Source organism: Sarcophilus harrisii, chromosome 3, assembly GCF_902635505.1.
Source record: "Sarcophilus harrisii chromosome 3, mSarHar1.11, whole genome shotgun sequence".
NCBI lineage: Eukaryota > Metazoa > Chordata > Mammalia > Dasyuromorphia > Dasyuridae > Sarcophilus > Sarcophilus harrisii.
In genome coordinates, this window is record NC_045428.1 from 524,933,721 (window position 1) to 524,948,720 (window position 15,000).

The 15,000-nt window shown below is 35.0% G+C and overlaps 2 protein-coding genes across 6 annotated transcripts in view; one reads left to right on the forward strand and one right to left on the reverse strand.

Annotated features, from left to right (window-relative positions):
- The window catches only part of LOC100929397 (phosphatidylinositol 3,4,5-trisphosphate 3-phosphatase TPTE2-like), a 74,374-nt gene extending 73,186 nt beyond the window's left edge, over positions 1 to 1,188 (forward strand). Inside the window, exon 20 of one of the 2 annotated variants that reach the window (XM_031961971.1) lies at positions 973 to 1,186. In XM_031961971.1, coding sequence (XP_031817831.1) covers positions 973 to 1,075 — 103 coding nt within the window. In that variant the 3' untranslated portion in view covers positions 1,076 to 1,186. Of the gene's footprint in view, positions 1 to 972 lie in introns of both variants that reach the window. The other variant, XM_031961972.1, reaches the window with a different exon arrangement.
- A 9,278-nt stretch (positions 1,189 to 10,466) lies between these two features.
- The window catches only part of SLC25A15 (solute carrier family 25 member 15), a 31,211-nt gene continuing 26,677 nt past the window's right edge, over positions 10,467 to 15,000 (reverse strand). For all 4 annotated transcript variants that reach the window (XM_023499633.2, XM_003764554.4, XM_023499634.2 and 1 more), the window contains exons 6-7: positions 13,531 to 13,689; positions 10,467 to 11,938 (exon numbers count right to left, since the gene is read on the reverse strand). In XM_023499633.2, coding sequence (XP_023355401.1) covers positions 11,814 to 11,938; positions 13,531 to 13,689 — 284 coding nt within the window. In that variant the 3' untranslated portion in view covers positions 10,467 to 11,813. The remainder of the gene's footprint in view (positions 11,939 to 13,530; positions 13,690 to 15,000) is intronic.

Genomic DNA, 15,000 nt, shown 5'->3' on the forward strand with positions numbered 1-15,000 from the left:
GTGTGTGTGTGTGTATGTGTATGTGAGTGTGTTAAAAGAGAAAACAAAGAAGGGTTTGGGTAAATGACCAGTATTTTGATTATCAGCTAACATTCAAACATGAGCATTGATAGGTTCAGAAAACAAAAACTGAAATATCAGTTACTTAAATTTGACATCAAGGAAGTTAAAAATTGGTTTTGAGATTAATATACCAAAGAAATTTCCAATATGTGTGTGAATCCCAAACTTAGAAGAGAGTATCTAGAGTGTTTGTCTATTTGTCTCAGTCAAGGGGAAAAGTTGGTTATCTAAAAACTGTTTATTTGTTGGCATTGTTGAAAAACCAGTCTTTGCAGAAAAAGAAAACTTTGATTTTTAAAATGATTAATTTTAGGTCTGGAGAAATAGTGGTAGTGTATCTAGTAGAAATTCCCAGAAAAAGAATCACATATTTCTCTTAGGGTTTAATCTCTGCATAAGTTCCATCATATCCCCAAATTGGTCTAATGCTCTAGATGCAGAAAGTGAATTTTTTTTAATTCAATAAAAGAAATGTTTCAGAAGAATTCAATAAAGTCTTTCATCAAATTATTTCTTTCAAAACAATATGTTTCCTGTACTACTCATTAGCTTTCCTCTGAGGGAAGGAAATATGATGGCAGAGAAAAAAGGAATAAGCTAATTACAAAAAGAAATTATCAAAAAAAGTTATAAAAATAAATAAACTCGGGATGATTTAAGTGTGATACTAAAGTACTACTAAAGATTTTTTAAAAATAGCACCTGGGAAAGAAGTTTCTACCTATAAACTACTTGGAGGATTAATATGTTATAAATAAATTTTTGCTTACTATTTTGAATATATATTTCCAATATAGGAAAGGGAAAAAAATTATAAAAAGGCTGGAAGATGATGCTCAACAGAAAGTAAAATCATATTTTTTCAAGACTCAGAAAACAACAAATTTCATCATTTTTTCTTTCTCTTAGGCTCTATCTTTCCAGAAATGAATTGGATAATCCCCATAAACAAAAAACATGGCATATTTACCTTGAAGATTTTGCAGTGGAATTACTGTTTAGTAATGCGTGATCTACACAAGTATATATTTGTTTAAATGTTATTCCCTTCTATTAAAGAATCATGTTCCTCTGAACCCCTTATTATATAGAAGCATCTTCTAAATCTACATTTCTTTGTTAGTGTATTCATTTATATTCTACATACGTAAGAATTTCATAAAACTTTAGAGGTAAAAGCCATCTGCTTATTTTCTCACATACTTTTTTACAGGGACTTTCAAGAAAAGTGAGACAATGCATTGCAGTAAAAAGTGGGTTTGTGAGCCTCAATCATCTGCAAAATGAAGGTGTTAGCCTAGATTGCATCTAAATTTAAGATATAGAAGCCATAGAGGCTTATTTTATACAAAATTAGTATCTGAATCTTCAGCTGAATTTGGAACATGATATCCTCACAAGAGAAAAATAATTATTTCTTCATAGAAACTTACTGATAAGACACTGCCTGACATACAATAAGTGCTTATTAATGCTTATTGAATGGGCTGATTGACAAATCCTTAGTAAAACTATTATGATTTAAAATATACACATATATGTCTATGTGGATGCCTTTACTCTGTGACTTTTTAAAATAACATTTTTTCTTGATCTTGTAATTCTAGCATGCTTCAATACTTTGTTTTGTAGAGACAATTTTTTTTTTAAATCATGAGATTTAAAGATGAAAAAGATATGAGGATGCTTTTAGTCCTTTTCAACTGACTTCTTTGCTTCCAGTCTTTTACTTAGCAAATCCATCCTACCAAAAAAAAAAAATTCAGCCTCCCCAAATACTCCTAAGGGAAAGGTTAGATCATGCAATCCCTTGCTCAAAAATTTTTATTGTCTTCCCTATGCTTATAGGGAAAAAAAACCCTACATTCTCTATTTTCACCCAATCCCCAAAAGTGAGAAACTTGTGTTTTTTTGTTTGTTTTCTTTTGTTTTGGGGTCTCTAATGTGTGTCAGTTTCTTGTTGTTATATTGCATAAAGGTTCTCAAACTGAGATGTTGATCTGCTGGCCATTATACAGTTGCTAGAGAAGCCCATTATTAGAACAGCCTCTTTATTTAATGGGCTGAAAGCTTTACTTTTTTTTTTTCTTTTGTCATGAACCCTATTGGCAATCTGGTGAATGCTACGGACCTTTTCTCAGAACAGTTTTTCTAAATGAATAAAACAAATTCTGTAACAATATGAAGGAAATTAATTCCACTGAGATGCAATTATCAAAATATTAAAAACATAAAGTTCACAGATCCCAGATTAAGAAGCCCTAAAAAGAGGCAATCTTGTACAGTAGAAAGAATTTTAAATGAACAATTTCAATTTGAATTGCATCCAAATTTGGCCTTTGACAGTAGGTGCATGACTGGGAAAATCATTTAACATGTTGGTGTCAAAGGCAACTTATTAAGACTTATGTACTCAGTTATGGCTATAGCTCTCATGAAATAAGATTAAAAATCCCAGGTACTTATTAACTATGCAATAATGACCCACAAAGGAAATGGGGAGCTGATCTTTCACTGAAGTTCTACATCCTCAAAACATGCAAGTGACCAGAGTTCTTGAAGACCCTAGGGAGCCCAAATTCTTTGTCAGTCTTAATAAGGAGAGGCTTCTGTGTAATTTTTGCTATTCAAAGATCAGCTTAGTTAACTACAGAGTGGCTAGAAACATCAGATTGGCCACAAAAGGCATTTTTTAAGCAACCAAACTTCTAAAGTAACACAGATTTAGAGAGGGGACAATATTTGCATCAAATATCACCAGTTAAAATGTAATTTGCAAGTTATAGGAATAACACAAATATATATGTATATGTGTATATATAACACCAAGAACCAAGATTCATTGAAATATCATTCAGCAAACACTTATTAAGCACTTATTAATAATTAGTATATATTATAGATAAGAGCACTTTATAAACTTTAAAGTAATATGTATAATTATGGCATGTTATATATTACATAGTATATAATATAGGTGATATATAAAATGATATATCTAAAATAGAATATATTATGTATTATAGTATATATTTTCCATGTAAATAAATAATGTGAATATATTTAATATGCTAGATAGGTGCAACATAATAGAAAACAATTATATAATATATCATAGAATATACATACTATAGTATGTACTATAATATATTGTATATTTTTATAGATCATATTATATGATATAGTATAAATTATATATACTGTAATAATGTACATAATAATAATGTACAATAACACTACTGTATATAATATAGTCTATATTTTTATAGACATATACATATCTTTAAGGTTTGCAAAGTGCTTTACATATGTTAGTTCATTTGATCCTCATAACAATACTGAGAGTTATGTGCAGTTTTTAATTCCCATTTTACAAATGAGGAAACTGAAGAAAATTGAATTGCCCAAAAGTTGTATAACTAATATATTTGAATTCAGATCTTTCTGATCCCCAATCCAATATTCTATCCACTGAGTCACCCAGTGGTTCTTACTCTGTGCTAGACATTGTGCTAAGAGCTGGGGATACAAAGGTGAAACCAAACAAAATATAACCACTGTCCTTGCCTTTAGGGAGCTCACCTAATAAAAAAGAGAATATCAGGCATTGCAGTGCAAATTGGGAAGGAGACACGTGGATGAATGGCAACTGCTTCTTAAAATGGGTGAAGGAGTGTAGATGCTGGTGGGAGTCTCCATATACAACTCCTACTGCCCTCAATCTGAGGGCAGCAAATAGTGGGGTGGTTCCAGATGTATAATAATAATAGACATCTTCCATTGTGTATTGAAGATCCAGTTTTGGATCTTCCAGATCCAAAGCCTTTCATGGCTCAGAAATGGAAGTTTTAGATAAAGAGGTGACATGGCTCTAGTAGGAGACTGACTTCATCACAATGTATTGGGTAATGGGGACCACTGAAACAAGAGAATTTTCTGAATTGCATAATAAGGAGAGAATGGCAGGAGCCAAGAAACTTTAACTGTCCTAAACCAGAAAGCAGGGGATAATGATGGTGATAATACCTGGTCTCTGAGTTTATATGCATATATGTATTCTGGGGAAGGAGCCATACCAGTCACTGGCTTATAATTCAGTTCTACTCTGAGAAACTTTCATTCAAATCAGAAGCTTTCCTCTCTAGAGCATGTATAAAGTGGAGAGTAAGAACGGGACACTGCTCCTCTTGTTTGCATCAAGTACAAGAAGTTGTTTGGTATCATTGGATCCAGGATGACACACTTGGGGGAAAACTTGGAAACAAAGTCCCTGCAAAAAGCAGATGCCCCTTCAAAGTGCCTGGGTCATCTTTTCTCCATTGTGTAGGAAATAGCCAGGGTGAAAATTCAGGTAGAAGGAAGTCAAACAGGTCAACAGGAACAGCATAAATGGAAGCAAAGCATTTCAGTCCTCATTTAGTGTTAGATGTTACCTGTGGAACTCAAGGAAAGGTGCAGACCAGGGTTTGGGATTCTCCATCCAGTAGCTCATGTTCTCCCTTCCAGTTATAGTCACTTTCTTTCCCATTAGCCTAGTGAGGCAAACAAAACTGTAAACTATGAATTACCATTCAAGAATAAGCTCAAAATCATCATTGTGATAAATGAAAATGAAATTTAACTCTGAGATTTTACTTCACACCTAGCAAACAAGCAAAGATGACAAAAAGTGGGAATAATGTTGAAGAGACTATGGGAAAACAGGTACACTAATACATAGTTGGTGGAGCTTCTCTGGTTTTCAGTTTCTTCATCTGAGGGAGCTGACCTATATAAACCCAAAGATCCCTCCAAGAATCAAAGCTATATTTATGATTTAAAACTTGCTTCTTTAGAATAAGAATTGAAAGTGCAATTTAGACTTATTTTCCCCCATGCCAGGATACTATACAATTTTCATTAATAATAGACCTGATTCTGTTCTGTACTTCCCTTACAACTCTTTCCAGGACTGGCTTCCTGATGACGCCAGGGAGAGTGAGTTGAAATATTTTTTGTTCCTCACTGACTCCCTCTACCACCATCATGGAACAATCTCTCTTCCTTTGAAGTTCACGCTATCCAGATTAACCACCTAATGCAGATCCTGTAGGATATTATCAATGCCCAAAGCATTATTCTCTTTCCTTCCTCAATGAGTTCAGTGCCTAACGCAGTCTTTCCTTTACCCCAACTCCAGCCCTCATTTTAGAGGATTTAACATACATATCGATTACCAGATATTAACTACTCTTAACTTCCCAATTTCTCAATCTGAATAGTTGCATAATCTGTTCCTTCACTTATCCTCAGTTACACACAAAAGATGGTCATTCCTTTGATTATACCATCACCCATAAATGTTCTACTTCCATGTTCATAAACTCTGAATTCCTTTATCTCAGCAAAACATATCATCATTCTATCTTAATGCCTTAAAATCTGTAACCTTACTCCCTATTTTGAAACCAAATACAAAATCTTCTGGCCTTGAAAAAGCTTCAAAAAAACTCTCCCACTTCTGTATTTACAATGTTCTTTTCCAATGGTCAGTGACACTAGTCTCCTTACTGTTTCACAAACAAGACCCTTCTCTCATTATTCAGGCCTTTTCTCTGATTGTCCCCCATTTGTGGAACTTTCTCCCTCATCTGTCTCTAGTTTCCCTAACTTTAAATTCCAATTAAAAACCCCTCTTTTAAAGGAAGCCTTTCTAAAACTCTCTGGATTTTAGCACTCTCTCTCCATCCTGTATGTAGCTTGTTTTTACCTATTTATGTGCTTATGGTCTCCCTTAGATTGTGAGTTCCTTTTCAACAGAGATTCCTTTGCCTCTCTTTGTAGCCCCAATGCCAGGCACATAATAGGTATTTGATAAATGTTTACTAATTGATCTTATTTAGTGAAGCATTTGACAAAATATCTCAAGCTCTACTTGTGAAAAAGACAAAATATAAGCTAGACAATCAGTTGAATTAAGTAGTAGTTTAATTGGTCAATTCAGAGTTATAGTTGTAAAAGCTGGGAATTGAAAATGTTCTTGAAATTGAAATTCAGCATTTTCCTTCTGTCATGGATGGTGTAATTTGGAAGTTCTCCAATATTGTGCCCCAGAGGTCTGTGCTTGACTCTTATGTAGCTTAACACCCGTTACTTAAAGGCAGAGAGAGATGACATAAAGCTAGAAGAGATAATCAAATAATAATTGGATTCCAAAAAGATTTTGATAGGTTAGTTATTAGGCTAGGACATCAACTATGTTGAAATTTAATTACAATGAATCCATAGTCTTGCCCTTGGGTTAAAAAAATCATCAGACTGTTTGAAAGAGAACCGATAGTTTTAATGGACTATGAATTTAACCAACAGTGTGAGATGGCAGCCAAAAAGGTTCATATAATCTTAGTTTGTACTAAAAGGTGGAGCTTCCAAGAATATGGAATAGTCCTGGTGCTCAGAGGTTCAAATAAAGGATACTACCAAAAGTATCCTCTATTCCTATTGGTTTGCTGTGCTGAGAGGTGAAAATCTGGATATAAATCCAGCCTAAGTCTGATCACATCTAGAATATTATGTTCAATTTCAGATTCCATAATTCAGGAAAGACATTGGTAATAAAGTTGATGTCCAAAGGAGAATCACCATGACGAAGAGCCTAAGTTTATGCCATATGAAGTGGGAAAAAATGTGAATGTTTAACCTGGTAAAGACCTTGGTGGCAAGTTAATTGGTAGTTGTCCAACATTTCATGACTCCATGAATGATAAATCTTCTATTCTCCACTATCTTCCTGTCTGTCCAAGCTCATGTTTGCTGCTTCCATAACATCATCTAGCCCCCTCATTTGTTGTACTCCCCTTTTCCTTTTGCCTTCATTTTTCCCAACATCAGGGTCTTTTCTAATGAGTCCTGTCTTCTCACCATATGGCCAAAGCTTCAGCTTCAGTATCTGATCTTCCAATGAATACCCTGAATTAATTTCTTAAAATATTAGCTGATCAATCTCCTTGCTGTGCAAGGAATTCTCAAAAGTCTTCTAGAGCATCACAATTTGAAAATGTCAGTTCTGTGTTGCTCAGCTTTCCTTACAGTCCAATTCTCACAGACTTATATCACCACTGGAAAACCTAGCTTTGACTATAAGAACTTTGTCTGCAAGGTGGTATTTCTGCTTTTTAATATGCTGACCAGATTTGCCATAGTTTTCCTGCTTGGAAACGTCTTTTAATTTAATAGCTGTAGTCACTGTGTGCAGTCATCTTAGAGCCCAAATACATAAAATCTGACACTCTATTTACTAAATATATTTAAGTATCTAAAGATCTGTCATGTGGAAGTTCTACTTGATTGCTTCCTATTTTGGAAAGGGAAAAAGAAAGATTGGAATTCAAAATCTTGCCAAAATGAACGTTGAAAACTCTTTACACTCAATTGAAAAAAACAAAACAAAACACTGTGTATATAAGTGTATAGCTGTTCCATTTAACCCCAAAGGAGAAATAAAAAGTTTGCGAGGCATATTTGAGCTTGATTTAACAAACATTTTTTGGCTAACAGAAGTAGCTAACCAGAAGTATTGTATAATGTGCTCTCAAGGGAGAGACCTTATTCACATCAGCATTTAGGGGTTAGACATAGTAAAGAGAGATCAGAGTAGGAAAAGATCTATAAAAGCACAAAGACAGAAAAAGCAAAGGAAGAGAATTATAACAAAGTGGTATAACAAGAGAAGGATCAAAGAATTTTGACATCAGATGCTACAGATCTGGAATATTATATTCACTTTCAGACAAGGTCACTCATCATTAGTTTTCCTAAATTGTTTTTACAGTGTTACAAGACACCTTGTTGAAAAGGTCATCTTTAAATGTAAAAACAAAATATCAGGGACATTTTAAGGAACTTAAAACATCAAAGATAATGAGTTGGTTAAAAATTACATCAGAATGCCATTGAACTGATCTTCTGATCAGTGGTGACAGAGTAGTGTCAGGAGTTGAGAGGAAGATAGATTTTAAGATGTGAAATGAATAGGCTGTGTTATGGAGGTAAGGATTGTTGGAAAACTTTTGAGAAAACTTTTCTTTTTGAGATGTTCAATAGTGAAGGAAAGAAAATGGAACAGTGCTTGATTTTTTAAAAAAGGATACAGGGGACCTGAACAAATGTGTTGACAAAGGGGAAAAATCCAATACAAGATGTATAGAATGATTTACTATATAGAGGGAGAATGATGATTAAAATAAGACAAATTCTATATGCACAGATACAACTTTGCATATTCTCGGTCTTAAAGCTACTTTCAAATTTTATACACACACACATATAGCTATATGCATACAGGTATGTATAAGTATACATATATGTGTGCCTTGTTCACATTGCCAGAAATCAGTGACATTTTACCCAGCAAGAGGGAAAAAAAATTCTATTCAGTTTCAACTGTAATATGTATTTTTTTTTTATTTTATATGGTAGAAAATTTTATGAGAAAATCTAACTTAAAAGAAACTTCCAGGAATCAAGTCAGCACTTTGGAATATTACCAGATTCCCCATTTAATCACATTTCTGACCACATATAAGGGTGGAAGAAATTTTTGATGGCAGAGATGTGAGGGGAAGAAGGGAAGGAAGGGAAGGAAGGGAAGAAAGGGAAGGAAAAGAAGGAAATTCAGCAAAACAAATATATTCACATATTAGGGAAATAATTTAATGATAGAAATATCAGAGAGTCTTTAAAGATGATATCTGAAGTTGTTGTACTGTTGAAAAACAGATAATAAAAAGTACCAATTGTGCTACAAAGTTGAACACGAATTCATCAGATTCTATAAAAGTTCTGTTCTGACTTGGTAAGCTTACAGCTCCACCACCCATGGTACTTCAAAAGGTTCCACTTGAATCCTGTAGCATGAGGAAAGGACACATACTTGGCAGAAAGGCTTGGCAAAGGGCAGGGTTAACGTCAGGAGATTAGACCAGGCTTGTAGGGGCAGGAAGGTTTTTGGGCACAAGATTGCTTTGAGAAGGGAGAAGGTGAGCATTTTATGCATTGTATTTCTTTTTTCTATCTCGGTAAATCAAATGATAATGACAAATAATTTTAAGAAAAATGCCAATATTTTCACCCTGAGCAGGTGTTCCCTTTTTTTGTGTGTCCTGGATCCTTTTGGCATTCTGGGGAAGCCACTGATAGACTCTTTCTCAGAATCAGAAAGTGGATCCAAACTAATAATTAAATTTCAGTATTAAAGCAAATGCTAAATTTCAGTTAGAGGTTAATGAAAATAAAGATGTAATATTTTTCTCACTGAAGTTCATGGGCCCCTAAAATCTATCCATCCATGAGGATAATGGATTTCAGGTTAGAACCTCTGACTCAGATAAAAACTGAGTCAGCTTGCAGGCTCTCAGGTAGTTTGGGGAATACCTCAGAGAATCATCACCAAATCTAACAGCAGCTTGTCTAATTTCAGCAAAATCACTACTTCTCTTACACCCTTATTTCTAATTATTGATAAAAATTGTAGGGGTATAAAAATCATAAATATTATTAAAATGAAATCAGCATTTTTAAGGCAGAATTTTCAAATTGCTGACAGCCAGAGATAGTTATTGCTAATTATTCATTTCTAAGGGAGAACTGGCCATTATTTAAAAAAAAAAAAAAAAAAAAAAGAGGGAAGAAAGGAAGGAAGGAAGGAAGGAAAGAAGGAAGGGAAGGAGGAACGAAGGGAGAGATGAAGGGAGGGAGAGAGGAAAAGAGGGAAGAGAGGGAAGGAGGAAAGAAAGGGAGAGAGGGAGAGAGGAAGGGAGGAAGGAAGGGAAAGAAGGAGGAAGGGGGAGAGGAAAGGAGGAAAGGAAGGGTGGGAGGGAAAGAGTAAAGGAGGAAAGGGGGAGAGAGAGAGGGAAGACCAGAGGGAGGAAAAGAGAGGGAGGGGGAGGGAGGGAAAGAATGAGGGAGGGAGAAGGGAGATAGAAAGGGGGGGAGGGAAGGAGAGGAGAGAGGAGAGTAGAGTAGAGGAAGAAGGAAAAAAAGAAAGCCAGCAACAATAAAAATAGTTGGGGAAGAGGTTAAAATAAGGATTTATGAATATCATCATGAATATCATCATCGTAAAGTGTCCAAGTAAGTATAGACTGCATGCTTGTTACTATCTTTGATTTCATCTTCACATGTTGGTTGATAAGTCACTTGTGTGTGAGCAGTATCTTCAGGTAATCCCTCCACCCACCTCACACTGCGTACACAATAGATGTGGTTAAAACAAAATTAGCTATCAGAATGACCATTAGCCATTAGCAAATGACTAGATAAATTTCCCTTTAAGATAAACTGACTGTAATTTTACACATACACACACACACACACACACACACACACACACCACAGTTAATAAGATTATTTTTCTTAAACAGAAATCAGTTTTACAATTTTGTATTCATGTCACATATACATTAAAAATCAAAAATCATTAAGCACCATTTCTAAAACTCAGTCATTCTCTGGCATGGATCAAACAACTTAAAAAATTAAATGGCAATACCTGGATCTTTATGTGAACTTCAAGATGTGTTAACATTGATATTACTACAAAGAAATTAACTTTCTATTCAGTGCTACTTGTGTGATTGAGCAGTAAACTCTTCCCACCAGTATCAGTTGATGATTACAAGGGCACATGGGGATTCACTTTGTACATGTACAAAGTAGATGTCTTCCATCTTTCCTTCTTTTATAGTTGGAAACCACAGTAAAATGGACCAAATGATGACCTGAAGGAGATTCTTTTTTGGTACCCTGGCCTGTGCTATTTTAAAATTCAGACAGCCCTGTACGGTGAGTAGAGATCAGAAGTTCGAGTACTGTCTCTTTAGAGTAGCACTCCAGCACTCCCTATGTATCTCCCTCAACTCATGGAAACATGAAGATTTTTTTCTGATAGGATCTCAGAGAAAAGGGAGGTAAATGCCAATAATATGGTCATTGGATTTGGGATGATTTAATTTTAAAACAAATTTTCCTATATAACATCACAGTGGAAGCTTGTCCCATGTTTAAAAAAAAATTGTTAAGGCTATTTCAGGTAAGACCATCTTAATGTATTTTCCTGAGGAAACATTAGCTCTGAAACTTACCCAGTAGCAAAAAAAATGGAAACCATACCCAACTGGAAGCTACAAGCGTCTCTATTAGATTTTCCAGTTAAATTCTGTTAGCTCCATTTGTAAGTACCACAAAGAAAATTTTATTTTACAAACTGACTGCTTAGGATATCTCAATAGGTACTTTTGACAAAGAAGCCATAAATTTAGTGTATTATTTAAATAATTATTTACAACTTTTTTCTGATCCATTTTTAATGCTACATTAGCATATAACCAGCCCTAGGTCTTTTCTGGTGAAGTTTAAATTAAGAAAAAATTGAACTACATCATTTCAAGGCCTGACACTATCCATCCTCCAAAGACAAAAACAGACAGAGAATGCTAGGAATCTCAACGGATCCATCTTGACAGGTCCATTGGAAAGACATAATTCATTGGGTATATTCCTGGTTAGGAGAAGAGATAAAACTTTATCTCTCATAAAAACACTAGCAGAAACTAGTGCATAGACAATTTAGTTCTTTGTGGAGATGAAAGTGATGAGTGGGAAGAGGAGGGAAAAAGTCCTATGAAGTTAGAACAATTCCATTTGATCTTCATACTCAGAGAAACCCAGAGATAGACAGCAGCAGTCTTTGGATCCAGTTCTACCAAGATATTTCAGTAGGTTTCAAATTGGCTCATCATCAACTTCCTACTGTATTCATATGCTAAAAACAAGGCCCCGTTGGCAGGGAAAGCTCGGATCAAAGTAGGTTTCAGTCCAGAATATAAGGCCCCTATCCCTAAAAAACAAAACAAAAAATTGGCATTTTAAGGATGAATATGAAATTCTATAGGGCAAGACACAGAAGTGCAAATCATGGTTAAAAAAACCATTGAGGTAGCAATTATCTATTCTTTTCAATAATATAGGAACTACCCTGGATGACAGAACTACTTCTCTCAAAGAGGTCAGCACTTTCTCTACAGTTTATAGTCTGAGACATGTCCAGAGCAGTGAGTGGTTAAGTGACACATCAAAGGTTACAATGGCACCATGTATCAGAGATAGCACTAGAACCCAAGTATTCCTATTTTTCTGCTAAAAATACCTATAAATGTACACAAAACAATAGTTACAGGTGCAGCTAATGGTTTCCTCCAATCATACTAACAGAAATCATGGGCAAATTCATTACACCCTTGAGATAACTGTGATACCAATGCTCATGTAACAAACCAGCTGAGCAGTTTTGGAGAGAACATAACAAAAAGCATTCAGAACAGAAAATGACTGATGATTGATTTAATTAATGTATGGGGGTCTTGCAGAATGAACAATATATAATTTTCAAGTGCCCTGTTTTGGACAGTAAGTACTCAAATTCTGTATATTTCTTGTTCATCTGAAATTAGAACACAAAATCCAACTGAAACGCCAAATGGCTTTGAGTACAAAGGATATCTATTATAAGGATGGGTACTGAACTCTTGAATTCACAAGGGAAGTACTCAGGAGGCAGTTATTTTAAACTCATACTTCCAAGTATTTAATACCCATATAAAGACTTTAATAATCCCAAAAATTAGCTAGTATTTTATGCACATTTTATGTCCTAGGTTACAATGTGCTCCCCTCGATACTCACTTCCCAATACAGAACTGGAGCTCAGAAAATGAGATAATATATGATATACAGCTTTTTCACTACTGCTTTCTTAACTGGCATTTATGCTGTGTATTAGAGATGGGGATGAGGGTTGAGGAAAGTGATATTAGGACCTGGATATCTGCCTTGAACTCCTGTAGCTTCTCAGAGTACAGCTCATTATAGCCAAAGTTGCTTAGTTCTCCCTGATTCACTCAAATATATTCTTTCAATCTCTGCTTGCCAAATTAATTATATAGTCATTCTTTCCAAGCTCCCACTTTCTTTAAACTTCATGGATATAACCTGAATATTCTGTAAGGTACATATACTTGGGCAATTTTAGGTAATACAGTCAATACTGTGCTAAGCCTGAAGTGAGGAAGATTCACTTTTTTTGAGTTCAAATCCAGCTTCAGACACTTACTAGCTGTGTGATTATGGCAAGTCACTTAATCCTGTCTGCCTCAATGGCCTCATCTGTAAAATGAGAAGGAAATGGCAAACTACTCCAAAGTCTTTGACAAGAAAACCCAAAAGGGATTCTCAAAAAGTTGCACAAGACTTAACAACCATTACTACAAAGCAAACACTGTTTAAGTTCTTTCCCTTAACATTCCCACTGCCCTAAGGTTCATCTTTCAACTTCCCAGTATCAAATACCAGCTCTGATACTAAATCCTGATACTTTTAACTTCTGAAAGCATACAAGTTTTGTATTCTATTTTTTAACATCTGTAGACTCACCTTCATTTTTTAAAACGCTTGCAAATGTCCCCACAAAACCAGCCTGTTTTCCAGACATGGAAAGAACTTGGATTCTTGATTTGATACAGTCCACTGGATACACAGCAATCCAGAGGCAGATTCCTCCAAAGCCACCACTTAACATTAAAGGGATGGGTCCTGAAGAAGAAAGAAGAACATCATGTGGCCAGAAGTACAGGGCAGTTGATATAATCACTCAACACCTGGGAAAGATCACCAATGAGAGTTTTTCACCATACCAAAGAATACAATCCCAAGAAGGGATTCTTAAGGGGACAAATGTGACCCTGTCATGACAGCCAGGAGCACAAACTATTTTCAGTTTCTGGACTGTTCCTTGTGTCTTTCAGGACAAGAAACCCCAAATTCATGTGAAAGTTCTTATTCTATATAGTTCTTCATCCCAGCCTTATAACTACTTTGTCTTAGAAACTGGAGAAAGCAGAATTATGTGACCAAGTTTTTCCAAAAATGTCTAACAGGAAATAAAGCTTTAATTTGCCATCATTTTCCTCAAGTCCTATAATTTATCCTTACTTCCCAAAAGCCTTAATCTTTTGTTTAAAAGACAATAGCTATGTAAGTTCAAGAAGGGTTAGACTAAATTGTCCATGGTAACCACAATATCATAATGAAAATCAAATGTGAAAGACTTAGCTATGCAGATCATTAATACCATGATCCCCAACATTTCCAAAGGACTAGTGACTTTCAGATATAGACTTGATGGATTGAGTACTCAAGAATTTCTTTCACCTTATTTTTCTTGCTTCCCCACCCTACTGCACCCTACCAACAAGATGGCTAATGTGAAGATATGCTTTGTATGACTATATGGAAAATGGGCATCATATTTATTGCCTTCTTGAATGGGGAAGGTGGAGGGAGAGAATTTTGGATCTTAAAATTCAAATTTCAGATAAATGAATTGAACTTGTTGGTGAAATACAAACAAACAAAAAAAGATTACCTAACCAAAGGAGATAAGACACAAAAGTAAGGATCCAGTCATACAATAATACATATCAGAATGATTATACTGAATTGAGAGATAAGTTAGGTTCTTCAATGTATTCACCAAATCCTGTATTATCTACATTTAATAACTGGGTACTAAAATTTCTCCCAGTTATTTCTCTACCATTAGAAATCCCATGCAAATATTGTTTCTATTGCTCTCCTTCCTCAAATAGACATAGTGAATGTTTAATTGAGTTACTGAGAAAATGTTACCCTGAGGAAGGGGACTTCGAATGCACTCTTCAAATATATACCGAACGAAGGCATACGTAACCTTGGGTTAAGACTGGGAATATCTATTAATACATTCTTTATCTCTGTTCAAAGCCACAACACTGTATCTCATGGATGCCTGAAAGGGGGATAGTGTAACTTTGGTGACCACACGGGGATAATTCAAAGCACATGCAACAATTTGTGATCTATTAA